The sequence below is a fragment of the Lithobates pipiens genome, unplaced genomic scaffold, assembly GCF_037356315.1.
Source record: "Lithobates pipiens isolate NorthernLeopardFrog02 unplaced genomic scaffold, aLitPip1_a1.2 Scaffold_16, whole genome shotgun sequence".
NCBI classification, from domain to species: Eukaryota; Metazoa; Chordata; class Amphibia; order Anura; family Ranidae; genus Lithobates; species Lithobates pipiens.
Window position 1 is genome coordinate 227304919 of NW_027507748.1, and position 16031 is coordinate 227320949.

General features: G+C 39.1%; 1 protein-coding gene across 3 annotated transcripts in view; it reads left to right on the forward strand.

Moving 5' to 3' along the window:
* LAMB3 (laminin subunit beta 3) overlaps window positions 1-16031 on the forward strand; it is a 135304-nt gene that overhangs the window by 70139 nt on the left and 49134 nt on the right. For all 3 annotated transcript variants that reach the window (XM_077481156.1, XM_077481155.1, XM_077481157.1), the window contains 6 exons: window positions 1478-1598; window positions 3986-4174; window positions 5637-5792; window positions 8161-8357; window positions 8572-8668; window positions 14881-15250. In XM_077481156.1, coding sequence (XP_077337282.1) covers window positions 1478-1598; window positions 3986-4174; window positions 5637-5792; window positions 8161-8357; window positions 8572-8668; window positions 14881-15250 — 1130 coding nt within the window. The remainder of the gene's footprint in view (window positions 1-1477; window positions 1599-3985; window positions 4175-5636; window positions 5793-8160; window positions 8358-8571; window positions 8669-14880; window positions 15251-16031) is intronic.

The window sequence follows — 16031 nt, forward strand, 5'->3', positions numbered from 1 at the left end:
ATGGGACTCTAAATGTCCCAATACGCAATAATCTGCCCAGACTGAGCTACAAATATAGCTCCAATTTTTTTTTTGAGCTTTAGGTGTTTGGTTTCAGGCGTTTTGAAGTGAAAATGTGAACCACTGCCATATAGATGCATTGCTTTTTTTCTGCCCTGGTTCACACTGATGCAATTTCTGATGCATTCCAGAATGCATGGAATTGCATGACAAGTGAAATAACATGAGTTTCTATGTAGGCTATTTACTTGTATGTATCTATGCAGTGTGATTCAAATGAGATTTTGAAAAGGGTTCTGTGCGAGTATAGTGCAGTGTGGTGTGATTTGTAGTTACATAGACATGAATGGAAAGCGCATGCAGATCGCTTATCTGTCGGAAGATAACACGCTTCCAGCGTGTTTTATGCAAGTCTTTGCTTTTTTCCTTACAGTATCTTCCATTCCTGGTCCCTGTTAGGAGAGAGAGACTGGCTGTATTCAAATCACAGTAAAAACTTATTAGAATTGCTTATCAAACCGCATCAGCTAGTACTGTAGCTGTTCCTTGAAATCGCACTGAATAAAGGATTCAACTCTAACCTACGCTAAGCATTTTGGAGCTGCAAGCTCCAAAATGCTCAACTGTGAATGGGCTCTTAGCCCTTGTACACACGGTTGGAGATTCCGACAACCAAATCTGTTGGATTTTGACCGAATACTGTTGCATACACACGGTCGTATAAAGTTGTCGGAAAATCCGATCGTTCAGAATGTGATGACGTAATTTCGTTACGATGGGACTACGTTCAGACTAGTAGCCAATAGCTTTGATGTAGGAATTTGATCTGAGCATGCGTGGCACTTTGTCCGATCGGAATTCTCTACACATGATCGGAGTATGTCCGATTGGAGCAGTTTGTCGGAAAATATTTCCAGCAAGTTGGAAAATTTGGTCCGACGGATATTCCCGATGGAAACAGTCCGATGCATACCACACACAGTCGGAATATCTGACAAAACGGTCCGATAGGACACATTCCGACGTAATCTCCGACCGTGTGTACAAGGGCTTAGTCTTACCTGCAGAAGTGACAGCTGCATAGAAGATGGGGCATAAAGCTGGCAAAAGTAATGCATGGGGCAAGCAATGGAAGGAAGTGTATGCAATAGAACTGAAACTAACAATGTCTCTGCCATGAATTTTGCCTACAACAAGCCCATTTTAAAGAGGAAATACCGGTATGTACAGGTAGAAGCTATTATCTCACATTTATGAACAGGAAAAAAATAAATAGATCAACGCCTGATGTTATTTCTTTGCATGTTTGCATTAATTAAGGAATATGCCACTGGTTATTGTCCTCATTGATAACCTTATAAAATGTAAGCCCATATTTGTGAAATAAATTACCTGTTAGATATGCTTTTGCTATAATTCTGCAATTGTATTCTGTATGCTCCAGACCACTTGCAAATGATGATAGATTTTGTTTCAGGTACATGATACGTGTGTGTGCCAACATAACACTGCTGGAACAAACTGTGAACGTTGTGCTGACCTCTACAATGACATGCCTTGGAAGCCAGCTGATGAAACCAACCCCAATGTGTGCAAGAGTAAGTTTTATGAACAGCTTTTCAGAACTCACTACATACACTATAATTTATTTAGAATTCTACTGAAATTGCAAGAGGAACTTTGTTTTTGGGAAGTTTGTTTGCTTAAGCATAAATGGTTATTGCTTAATAGCTGCATCTGTTTAGAAAAGGTTAGACCCTTGTCACATCTTTATTGCTGTGTGTTGTTATATTGGCAATTCATCCCTTTTTAGCCTGCTAACCGTTGTCACCAAGAAATAGAGAGAATAAAAATTAAACATTTTAGAGTTGTTTTTAGAACCTGAAGTAAAAGGAAATCTTCTATTAGGTTTTTATTATCTATTGTTGTTGGGCAACTCTCTAAGGGTTAATGTACATTATTATTATTATTATTATTATTATACCAGATTCATATAGTGCCAACAGTCTGTGTAGCGCTTTACAACATGAGGGCAGACAGTACAGTTACAATACAATTTACAGGTGGAATCAGAGGGCCCTTCTATGTTGGTCTGTCAATAGCGATAAGTGGTGGATACTTTGGTGGTTCTTTATGATTAAGCCCCAATGGGTGTGGCAAAATGCATCCAATTCAGGGCTCAGGAGGTGCTCAAGGCTGAAGCCTTTCACATTTATCTTCACCTGTTGAGCTAGTGGTGTGTAGCGTCTCTCATCTCCTCATAAGCGGTGGATACTGCTTATCCCTTTTTATTGACAGCTAAATGGGGCGTTTAAACAGAAATACTGCACTGCAACCATTCACTTGAATGGCTCGCATTTAGTGGTGGTACTACCTGTGGAACGCATCAGAGAGCAAAAGTTTTGCAGCACTTTAAAAGCAAAAATAAGCCTGCATTGGACACGAGGAAGCTGAGGAACAATCCACTGCCATGTAGTAGGGGAGTACAGGAGAGTGACATTTGCCAGAGAATCAGGTAAGTAAAACACATTTTTAGGGTACCCTAGACGTAATTTTCAATAATGCAACTTTTGTAGTATGTAAGCAGCCCCACTGAAAGGAAAGATTTTTGCTTTCCCCAGAGATAGGCTTTTACATTTTTAAAGTTCTCCTCTGCCACAGTCTGAAAGCTTACATGGTAATGTCTTTATACTATAAGCTATTGTCATTTTGGGTCTTTCTATGAAATGCTTATAACAAGAGATCTTTATATTTAATGCAAATGTTTTGATAACTTAAAATGCAATTGAAATACTACTAAGGAACTTCTTAGATTGCAGCTAAACTATTCTTTTCATCATATAGTTAGGACTAAATGCATCATGCTTATTCACAAATAAAACAATGGCAACTCTTTTAAGTGAACATATACTACACACTTAAAAAGAAGTCCCATATTCTAATTGGAGAAGGTGTCACTCTATAATCAGCTTTTTGTAGTCTTTGTAGATCACCTGATTTAGATTTTAGTCTGTAGTGTCACTTTGGTAGATTAAAAAGGACAAGAATGAAATAATTTGAAGCCAATGCTTGGTCCCCATCTACTGGTAACTTTTTTGAACTGCATTGTGTTGGAATGACATTGGAATTATCATCTTTAACTAATTATCACAATAGTTTGGGGACTTTTGAGGTTTTGTGGTATCACTGATTTACAATGTATTGCCACGGTCTATTTTATACAATGTGTATTTACTAAAAGTGAATAAAAGCCACTCAATTTTCTTTTTTTTTTTTTTATTTAAGGTAATCAGCAAAACATAGTAGTATGACCTGACAGTATATGATTAATGATATCCACCAGCAGTAATATATTTACCGACCGTGTACAAACAAGGAGTTAAAAAATATCAATAAAGTAATAGACCAGGTTCCAGCACAGTAACATGCAATTCCTAAAGACTTAGGGCTATAGTTTCCAGAGCAAACAAACCCTGCATTGTGGTAGAAGACATCTAGGAAAGCATTTGATTTTCAATAGGTAGCTAGTAGTTGTATATACATGTTATTAGGGATATCTTATGCCACACAAACTATTCTTTTATGGGGTTAATACACACCCAAACAATATTTTAGTTTTTGATAGGCCCTGGAAAGTGGACATAAGCTACCTTCTTATATCTATTAGACTTGGTGGGGAGAACCTAACACCTAAACTTTGAGGCCTGTACACCAGAATCAACCATTGCAAGGCCCTGCACGATCCTACAATTTTATTTTATTATACTAAACCCCACTGGAATACAGAGAATGCAGAAACAGCTGGAAACTTTGCCAAAGAGATCTTGCCATTAGAGTCTCCTAGACATAATAAAGGTTAGCGGATATCTCATTTTACCAGACCACAGTGTCAAATCTGGGTGCTTTAGCCTTTTAATAAAATGACAGAAGAAACCGGTGTTTTATTACTACTGTTTATGTTATATCAATGTTTTTTTCTTCCCAGAATGCAACTGTAACAATCATGCTGACAAATGCCACTTTGACCCTGAAGTATATGAAGCTAGTGGCAGAGTGAGTGGGGGTGTATGTGAGGATTGCACTGATGGCACCACAGGAACAAACTGTGAGCGTTGTAAACCTGATTACTACAGGAATCCCAATCGAGATGTTAGCCACCGAGATGCCTGTGTTTGTGAGTAACATTCATAGTATGGCTATTTATAAATATTAATCATAGCAAACCTCCCAGCTTTCTGAGATGGGAAAGAGGGGCGCAATGGAGCACAATCTATGTAGGCAAAGGCAACACCCTACCATGCCCTTAATTTTGTGGACCAGGAAGAATTAATATGCAAAAAATATTGAACTTCATCACTATTTGTCCTTCTTACCAGCTTTTTGTAATTGTATAGTAGTATAATACAGTTTTACACATACGCCCAAACAAAAGGGACAACTAAGGAGAAAAGAGAGGCAGAATGATCTGGTCCCAAAAGAGGGAAAGTCATGCCGAATGAAGCACAATTGGGAGCTATGTAGTAGTGAATAAAACAAATAAAACCAAGAATGTTGCTCACTGAATTTAGTATGGTGTTTTCACTGCCTCGTGTGACAGCCCGTATCTAGTTTATGTGGGGAAAGGCCCTTCCCCACAATAGCAATCCCCCCCCCACCCCTCACCCCCCCCCCGGGAGAACACAATGGCTCAGCAGGAAGGATTCCCCATTCAATGCAGAGTGTGTTGATGGGGCAATCAAGTGATTTTCTTTCCTGCAACCCATGGATGCAGAAAAGAAAACTGCTCCATCTATAGCTGGCTTAACAATGTACATATAAAAATTGCCAAACATCCCCACCCCTTTCCATTACCTATATGCTCCTATTGACCAGTGAGACCACTAAAACCCTGGTCATTAGGAAGGCCTGGGTGGTGGGAAGGCAGAAGACTACAAGGCTGTGGTTGTTGTGTTCTTTAATAGAGCACCTTGGGATTTTAGATTATTTGAACATCCTGCATGAAGTGCCTACTATTGACAGCAGCACATCCTTGCACATAAGGGACAGATAAAGTATCAAACTACAGAAAAGCAGCAACCAATACCATTATAACAGCAGCTGCACAGGAATCATATTATTGAATCAGAACCACCATGAAATGAATGAATCATTGCGAGTGGTCGAAGCAAATTAACCAAAATATCATCCAAAGGCATATACAGTACACAATCATTAGAAAACCTCTGATGAAGTGTTTCAAATGAATGCTTATTCCAAAATCAAGAAAAATGTTCATTACTTGAAACTTTTTGAAGTACAGTAACTGAAAACCTCATAAGAGTCTGACACCTTTTAAACAAACTTTTTTTATGATTGCTGATGAAACTTCAATATAAAATGATGTTATTTTACAACAAAATGAATTAGCTACATATGTAACAATGCTTATCTCAATAGAGGGTGATCATTTAATGTAATTCTCATTCCATCTAACACCCTGAATCATTGTCTACAGAATGATTCAGGTCTTTGGTCACCAACACATTTTACCTGCATTGAATTAGCATGGAAGCATGCACTCCACTGTGAAAAACAGTGCTATTAAAAGGGAAAATTATTATTTAGAATAAGTGCGTTCATTTTAATGTTTGTTTCAGCCTGTGATTGTGATCCAGAGGGTAGCATTGATGGTGGCAGCTGCGATCAAACAAATGGAAGATGTCTTTGTAAAGAAAATGTTGGAGGAGAGCGTTGTGACCAGTGCAAGCCAGGATTCTATCTTCTGAGTGCTTCCAATCCATTGGGATGCACAAGTAAGTGACAGACATATCACCAATCACAAAATAATTATAATCGTGCATATTGTGTGCTATTTTTATTATAACTACTAGGAAATTGTGAATACATTTTCCTAGTGCAGAATTCTTTGCCTGCTGCAGAATTAAATCTATTTCCGCTCATATAAAGTTCTTAATCTTTGTGCTTCATATTTCCAATCTCTAAAGGAAGAACAGTTATTGTTGCCTAGAATAATGAGTTATTTGCCCCCCTTCATGCCCCCATATTGCATTGAATGAATATGAGAGTTAAGTAGCAATATACATACATGGTGATACAGGGTGATTAAGCTCAGTGTGGTAGATTTAGTAAAGCCACGTCAGTCTGAACTGTGCTTAAGGGCATTCTGGCCGACTTTTATTAGGAAAAACAGAAAGAAAAGCTCACATGCGGTTGTCCACTCCCCAGACCATGACCCTTCAGCCTCACGCAGCCTTCAGTTGCAGCACCTATCTGCATGGGCCCACTACTCCTAGCTCCCCAAGCTTGCTCAATCTTCCAGATTCCCTCTAGTCCTCTGGACTCACTATCCACATCAGCTTTCTCAGCCACTCTTAGTCTTCCAGAATCCCGTAGCTGTCCTAACTTTCCCAGTGCTATGATAGTTTGCGCCCAACATTGGGTGCAGTCTCCGGAAAGGAAACCAAGCTCTTCTGACAGGACTCTGTCTCCAAAATGGGAGCCCTGAGCTATGATCAGGTTTGGCTTATAATGACTAGTATGTACACTTTATGGAAGCTATTGTTTACAGAGTATCCCCTAGTGGGAGGCTTCCTATTTTAAATACCAATTGACAGAGGTACAAATATTATCAGAACCCCATAATTGTTTATACATATTTTCCATGCAAAACAAATGTTTTTAAAAAAAAAACTAAGAAAAGATTAATAAATCCCATTTCATATAGCCTTCATTTTAGTTGCATAAAATTGTAAACTGTCTTGATAAAAAAAAACATCAGAAGAAGCATTAGCACCCCATGAGGACACAACAAGTACCCCTTTTAGGACATACCAATGTACGAACATTAGCTTTATCGATTCCTGCTTGTAATACAGAGCATTGCTACTGGGGCCCACAGCACCAGCTGCTGTGATACCCTCCCCATAGCTCAATGTACTTTTGCTGTTTTGTAGCCCCTGCATTTGACAATTTGCTCAATGTGAACAGAGGTTCCTCTTGCATCATATAGTGCACAGATGAATTATTTGTCTGCCTTTATGCAGGCCAAGCTGAGTCACACTGTGATACAAGAATTACCTTTCAGAGAAGAGGTGAACAGAGGTTCAGTATTATTCAATTATAGTTGTCAAAGTAGCCATATTTCTATAGATGTTAAATTCAGTGGAAGCAAACTTAAGCTTTCTTGTTAGAACATTTTACAGCTCGCTAAGTGTACACCACTAGAGGGCAACAATAATCCACAAAAAACATACAAAGTATTAATTATTTTTAACACTGCTATGTAAAGTTTATAATTCAAGGATTAAAATTTCAATTTGGAATATTTATATATAAAAAAAAAGATTTGCATCTAGCGTTAGTTAGTTTTGTAAAACTACTATATTAGATACATTTTCCCCTTTTATATATCATTGCAACTACAGAGGGAATCATGGAAACATTATATATATTGGTGTATTCTAAAAGCGTTGCTTTGTTGATTGCTCAATTATATGTTTAATCCATGTATAGTTATATCTCTTGGAGCTTTATCATTTCATTGTTTTAATTATTTTTTTCTAATAAATTTAGAGTTTTTTAAATAACAGAAAGCAAACCACAAACCATATATCCTTATGTGAGTAGTATATTGTTAAAGAGATCTTAGCAACCATGTAAGTATGACCTTCAAAGGAAGGACAGATTTGTAAATTGCATAGAAGGGTGTCCATGGAGCAAAAAATTGCCATGTGTATAGTAAGAAAAAAAAAAAACTATGACAAATATGTGGACAGTACAGTAATTTAGTGGTTAGCACTTCTGCATTGCAGCACTGGGGTTTTAGTTCAAATATCAACCATGACACTATCTGCACAGAGTTAGCTTACCTTTAAAAAATAAATAAATAAATAAAAATATGACAAAATGATAAAATTGGTATTTTAGATAAATCACTAGTGGTAGCCATTACAGCAGAGTTCTCTTATCCCTTTTAAGACCTGACAACATGAATAAACATGGGCAAATTCCAACTTCCCTACATTCTCTGTATGAGATCTGCAGCTATAATGGCAAAATTAGGCACATCATTGCCTAAAAGTTTGGGTGGTGTACACATGAGACGTAAATATAATCTGGTTGTTTAATGTTAAGAGGTTTGATTTTTTTCATTTTTTTCAGAGTGTGATTGTGATCCTCAGGGGACAGAGAAAGGCCAATCTTGTGACAGTGAAACAGGACAGTGTCGTTGTCTTCCAAATGTTATAGGCCAACGGTGTGATCAGTGTGCCACCCAACATTGGAATCTTGCTAGTGGAAGGGGCTGTCAACAGTGCGGTTGTCATCCCAGGAACTCATACAGTCTGCAGTGTAATCAGGTACAGGGTCTAGCAGCTATAGTAAGAGGATTTGCATCTATGTTAGAAAAGTTTCAATTATCAATATATAAACTAAATATTTTTGATTTAAGGCAGCAGCATTACATGTCTTGAAAAGTTCCTGTTTTGGCTGTTTAATTGAAAGTTTTTTTTTTGTAGTTTATAGATTTTTCTTATACTGTTATAATATAATATAATATTCTACTTTGTTTAGGTAACTGGCCAGTGTCTTTGTAGAGAAGGCTTCGGTGGTCAGCGCTGTACTGAGTGCCCAGTAAGGATGTATGGAGACTTGCAGGCTGGATGTAAAGGTTTGTATGATATGCTTGCACGCTACAGCACATAAAGAATATTTGATAACATTGCAAAAAAACAAATATTGATATTTCGAATATGTAAGCCCCAGGCAGATGTGCTGATTACATGCACACCCATGAAAACCACTAATGCATAATGCTATTTTAAAAATCTATTTTTTTATAGACAAATGGAAGTAAACAAATTGGATGTTTTTTTAGTCCAGCACAGCTGGTACAGCTGCTGCCTCAAAGTGCTTGCATAACACTTCCTAGTTTCAGTGGGGATTCTCTTAATTTGCAGGGATTTGATTATCTCTTCCTGTTTTGGCCATGGGACAGGAAGTGAAGGTAAATTTCTGTAACACTAATGGCAGAAAAAAAAAACTCACAGGGGTTATAAACCTCCCTTACTTACCAAAATGTTTTGCCTATAATTATACTTTAAGTACATAGAGTGCATAACTATAACATAGACCTGTCTACAGTATCAACTTAAACTGGCCGTGAACATCAGCTGATGTTTTGACTTCAGGCAATGATCCAACTACTAAAGACATCTCTCCATGCAGACATGCAACATATAACTTTTATCTCTGGGAAATAAATGCTTATTAGCTGCAATATTCCAGCTTAGTTGATGTTCCAGAAAGTTGCGTCACCATTTGCCCAACAGAAGATAAAATGCATCCCCTAGGAGAAAAGTGCAATAGAAATATAATAAAAAAAAAAAAAAAAAAGTTTAGGCTGCAGTGCTTTAAAACTTACAACCAACATATGGCATTTCATTTTACAAAGCTCCATCCTGTCAAGGCACCTTTAACCACTTCAGCTCCGGACCAATAAACACCTTAAGGACCAGAGGTCTTTTTCCAATTTTGCACTGCGCTGCTTTAACCCCCCTGACGGTATTCCCGAGTCTGACTCGGGGTGGATTTTTTATACCAAGAGCGGTATCCCCGAGTCAGACTCGGGACTGCCTCGCTGGATCCAGGAGGAGGTTTACTTACCTTCTCCCTCGGATCCAGCGTTGTCTCCCCGCTGTACGAGCGAGCCGTGTCTCGCTCGATGCATTACATCGCGATCTCCGTGCCCTGCGAGCGTTGCGATGCACGGGCACGGAGATCGGCACCAAATTCAAAAAGTGAAACAAACAGTAAACATACAGTATAATGTAATCTTACAGATTACATTGCTGTATGTAAATATTTCACATCCCCGTTGTCCCTAGTGGTCTGCCCAGTGTCCTGCATGCAGTTTTATATAATAAAAACTGTTCTTTATGCCTGGAAACTGGAGATTGCCCATAGCAACCAAAACTGTCACTGTACATCAAAAATGATTTTAGACCAGCTAGAAAACAGCGATAATAAATTAGAATCACTCGCAGAATTGAGCGATAGCGATTTGTGGGGAGATCCGTCATCAAATACTGAAAAGTAATGACAGCGACAATTCTGCAACTGAGCAAATTTCAGTGTTTTTGATTTGATTACATTATTGAATAATTTTTATTATTGTTATATTATTATTTGGTACAATTATTTATAATGATTTATTATATTATAATTTATGATTTAATTTTTCAAACTTTATCATACCCGGGATGTCTGCTAGACTCTGGTTTGGACAGATTTAAGAGAGTTATTCCTAAGAATTGCAGGACTACAATATAAAACGCCAAATTTTCATGCAAAATAATGGTACCGCTTTTAGCACCTAAAATCCGAAATAATCGTACCGCCAGGGAGGTTAACTGGTAATTGCGCGGTCATGCAATATTGCACCCAAACGAAATTTGCGTCCTTTTCTTCCCACAAATAGAGCTTTCTTTTGATGGTATTTGATTGCCTCTGCGATTTTTTTTATAAATGGAAAAAGAGCCAAAATTTTGAAAAAAAAAGATATTTTCTTCTTTTTGTTATAAGAAAAATCGAATAAACTAAATTTTAGTCATACATTGAGGGCAAAATTTATTCAGCCACATGTCTTTAGTAAAAAAAATGTCAATAAGCGTATATTTTTTGGTTTGTGCAAAAGTTATAGCGTCTACAAACTAGAGTACATTTTCTGGAATTTACACAGCTTTTAATTTATGACTGCCTATCTCATTTCTTGAGGTGCTAAAATGGCAGGGCAGTACAAACCCCCCCCAAATGACCCCATTTTGGAAAGTAGACACCCCAAGGAAATTGCTGATGGGTATGTTGAGCCCATTGAATATTTATTTTTTTTGTCCTAAGGGATTGAATAATGACAAAAATAAAAAATAAAAACTTTTTTACAAAAAGTTGTCACTAAATGATATATTGCTCACACATGCCATGGTTATATGTGGAATTGCACCCCAAAATATATTCCGCTACTTCTCCCGAGTATGGGGATACCACATGTGTGGGACTTTTTGGGAGTCTAGTCGCGCACGGCACCCCGAAAACCAATCACCACCTTCAGGATTTCTAAGGGTGCAAATTTTTGATTTAACTCCTCACTACCTATCACAGTTTCGAAGGCCATAAAATGCCAAAATAGCACAAAACCCCCCAAAATGACCCCATTTTGGAAAGTAGACACCCCAAGCTATTTACTGAGAGGCATGTTGAGTCCATGGAATATTTTATATTTTGCCACAAGTTGCGGGAATATTACAAACTTTTTTTTTGCACAAAGTTGTCACTAAATGATATATTGCTCACACATGCTATGGGCATATGTGAAATGACATGCCAAAATACATTCTGCTGCTTCTCCTGAGTACGGGGATACGACATGTGTGGGACTTTTTGGGAGCCTAGCCGCGTACGGGACCCCGAAATCCAAGCACCGCCTTCAGGATTTCTAAGGGCATACATTTTTTATTTTACTCCTCACTACCTATCACTACCTATCACAGTTTTGAAGGCCATAAAATGCCAAGATGGCACAAAACCCCCCAAATGACCCCATTTTGGAAAGTAGACACCCCAAGCTATTTGCTGAGGGCCATGTTGAGACCATTGAATATTTTTTTTGTCCCAAGGGATTGAATAATTACAAAAAATAAATTTTTTTTTTTTTTTTTACAAAAAGTTGTCACTAAATGATATATTGCTCACACATGCCATGGTTATATGTGGAATTGCACCCCAAAATATATTTCGCTACTTCTCCCGAGTATGGGGATACCACATGTGTGGGACTTTTTGGGAGTCTAGTCGCGCACGGCACCCCGAAAACCAGTCACCACCTTCAGGATTTCTAAGGGTGCAAATTTTTGATTTAACTCCTCACTACCTATCACAGTTTCGAAGGCCATAAAATGCCAAAATAGCACAAAACCCCCCAAAATGACCCCATTTTGGAAAGTAGACACCCCAAGCTATTTACTGAGAGGCATGTTGAGTCCATGGAATATTTTATATTTTGCCAAAAGTTGCGGGAATATTACAAACTTTTTTTTTTTTTTGCACAAAGTTGTCACTAAATGATATATTGCTCACACATGCTATGGGCAGAAGTCAAATTACACCCCAAAATCAATTCTGCTGCTTCTCCCGAGTACGGGGATACCACATGTGGGGGACTTTTTGGGAGCCTAGCCACGTACGGGACCCCGAAAACCAAGCACTGCCTTCCGGATTTAAATATAAAATGCTACCAAAAAAACTGTTAGCGATCGCAGGGATCAGGCCTGACTCTGCGATCGCTGCAGTTATGTGTTTAGTGTTTTGTAAGTGACAGTGATCGATCGATACTGCACTTGGGTGGGCTGGGCAGAGGGGCAAAACGCAGGTGCTAGCAGGTATCTGGGCTGATCCCGCTAACAATGCGTTTTTTGGAACCCTGAACTGCTGGGGACGCTAGTATAGATCTGATCAGATCAGATATTGATCTGTTCAGATTCTATACCACTACGGGAGGTGTATGCTTTGCGCGTGGGTGTTAGCGGTACTGGCACTAACCTAGCGCTGCCTGGGGCGACGCAGACCCTGACCCTAAAACCTAATTGATATCACCCGCCGGGTGATCAGGGAGTTAAACCTTTATTGGGTAATAAATGGTGGGTTCCCTGATGCTATAAAAAGCAAACTAACCAGAGTCACCCGTAACACTTATACGGTGATCAGTGGTGAAAGGGTTAACTAGGGGCAATCGGGGGGTTCAAATTTTTATTAGGTAGTATATGGGGGTCCCTGGCGCTATATAAAAACCTGACGGGGAACCTAAATAACTAACTGGCTAACCAGCGTCACCAGTGACACTTATACTGTGATCGCTGGTGAAAGGGTTAACTAGGGGCAATCAGGGGGTTAAAACCATTATTGGGTAGTATATCGGGGTACCTAGCGCTATAAAAACCTGGCGGTGAACCTAAAAAAATAACTAGCTACCTAGCGACAGTAGCGACACTGATGCAGCGATCAGAAAAATTATCGCTTAGTGACACTGGCAAAAGGGGGTGAAAGGGTTAACTAGGGGCAATCAGGATGTTAAAACCATTATTGGGTAGTATATCGGGGTACCTAGCGATATAAAAACCTGGCGGTGAACCTAAAAAAATAACTAGCTACCTAGCGACAGTAGCGACACTGATGCAGCGATCAGAAAAATGATCGCTTAGTGACACTGGCAAAAGGGGGGGAAAGGGTTAACTAGGGGCAATCAGGATGTTAAAACCATTATTGGGTAGTATATCGGGGTACCTAGCGCTATAAAAACCTGGCGGTGAACCTAAAAAAATAACTAGCTACCTAGCGACAGTAGCGACACTGATGCAGCGATCAGAAAAATGATCGCTTAGTGACACTGACAAAAGGGGGTGAAAGGGTTAACTAGGGGCAATCAGGATGTTAAAACCATTATTGGGTAGTATATCGGAGTACCTAGCGCTATAAAAACCTGGCGGTAAACCTAAAAAAATAACTAGCTACCTAGCGACAGTAGCGACACTAATGCAGCGATCAGAAAAATGATCGCTTAGTGACAGTGGCAAAAGGGGGTGAAAGGGTTAACTAGGGGCAATCAGGATGTTAAAACCATTATTGGGTAGCATATCGGGGTACCTAGCGCTATAAAAACCTGGCGGTGAACCTAAAAAAATAACTAGCTACCTAGCGACAGTAGCGACACTAATGCAGCGATCAGAAAAATGATCGCTTAGTGACAGTGGCAAAAGGGGGTGAAAGGGTTAACTAGGGGCAATCAGGATGTTAAAACCATTATTGGGTAGCATATCGGGGTACCTAGCGATATAAAAACCTGGCGGTGAACCTAAAAAAATAACTAGCTACCTAGCGACACTAGCGACACTGATGCAGCGATCAGAAAAATTATCGCTTAGTGACACTGGCAAAAGGAGGTGAAAGGGTTAACTCTAGGGGCAATCAGGGGGTTAAATCTTTATTGGGGGGTGATAGGGGGCTACCCTGGACCTAACACTAACTGCCCTGACAGTTTTTACTTTTACAACTGACACTGAATGCATTGATCAGTAAAGAAATGATCAATGCAATCAGTGACACTGTGACTGGGGCGGGGGAGGGGGGCGGGGGGGGATCGGGGGGGGGGGGGTTTGTGTACCTGTGTGTACCTACATGTCAGTGTAGTGTTGGTGCACACTTACTATTAGTCTTCTCCTCGTAGTCCGCCCCGAGGAGAATGACATCACTTCCTCCTTCCTGTGTAAACAATACACAGTGGGAGGAAGTTCGTCATTGGCCAGGAGCGATCCAGAGGGGGTGGCCAGAAACCAACGGCCATCCCCTCATCACGGATCGCTGCTGGAGGGAAACGGACCGCCGTATCCAGCGGGAGGGGGTCCGATCGGACCCCCCACCCGCTGGAAGGCAGGCACGTACATCTACGTGCTTGTGCCTGCCTGTGCCATTCTGATGACGTATAATGGCAATACGGCGGTCCTTAAGTGGTTAAAGCAGCATTTAGCTCTAAGATTTTTTAGGGTCCTCAGGAGGTTTATGCTATAAAAACCCTGCCTCTCAGTATTTTTTTTTCACTATGAAAGTTTAATATTGCTTTAAGTATTCAGGAGCCACTATAATATGAGTGTTACTTTTTGCTGACTGACGTTTTTTTAAAATAAATATCAGGTACATACAGTATAAAGCAGTTGCTTTGGTTTTTGTAGTAGGAGATCAGGGATGTATCCATTTACTTGGGAATGCTGCTGTAGTAATTCTTTTGGCTAAGATGTTAAAACCAGCTAACAGTTATATCTTCTTTTTATGTAGCGTGCAATTGTGACTTCGAAGGAACCACTGATATTGGTTGTGATAAAGCAACTGGAAAATGCTTGTGTCGTCAAGGCATTATTGGAGTACGGTGTGACTCTTGCCAAAGAGGATATGCGAACACATACCCAGATTGCAGACCATGCCATACCTGTTTCCAGTTTTATGACAGTGAGTTTAGAGCTCTTGGCACGCAAATGCAAACTCTACGAAACACAAGTGCCTTCCAAGGGGGACAATCTGCTATAGACTTTGAACCTCGGCTAGCCATGTGCAGAGATGAACTTCAGCGTATTGAAAGACTGTCAAGTGGGTCAGGTGTCTCAGACAACAATCTTTTACAGATGGAGAACCAATTGACAAAAATCAGGTAAGACAGTAGTGGGTCCTACACCTCATTTATTGGCAGAGGAGCTAGCAGTTACCATGTTTATTTTTGGAAATTTATAAACTAATTTGTAGAACCTGAACCCAAATACACCAGATTTCCCTTTTTCAAGTTGTTGTGCAATGTTTCTGGTAGAATTTCACCCAGCAAAAATTTACTAATGGTGTAGTCAGAAGAACACTAGTATATGAGAACTCAATACAGGGACTATTTTCTCTCCTGATCTCCCCCCTCCCAAAAATATTGGGCTACAGAATCAATATATATAGGTAAATCTTCAACATTGGGAATTTTTGTTTACCATAAAAGTGTGGCTTTTACAGTGTTTACTGCCTTTGAATGGTTGTTTGCAGTGGTAAATAATGCAGATATTAACTACCCAAGAGCTCAGAATTAATAATGATACATAAAGTATGTTACTACAATGACTTTCTTCTACAGGGAAATTATAACGGTTGGAGGTCAATTTAATTTTAATTGTGTTATTAGAAGTTTATACATTGTTGATCTGTTTTTATTTTATTTTTTTATATTGTATATGCAGTATTTGCTTTACAAATAAATATTTTGTACACAACACAAGGGTTCCTAGAGCAATATGGGCTTTGTAAGGGGCCGTCTAACATATCTGACTACAGATATTTAAACAAGTTTTTTTTTTTTTCAGTAATGGCTATAACATACAAACAAAGAAAATATATACAGAAATACAAAATAATTCCCTTTAACTTTAATTTCTTCAGTCATGTTATCTATTACATAT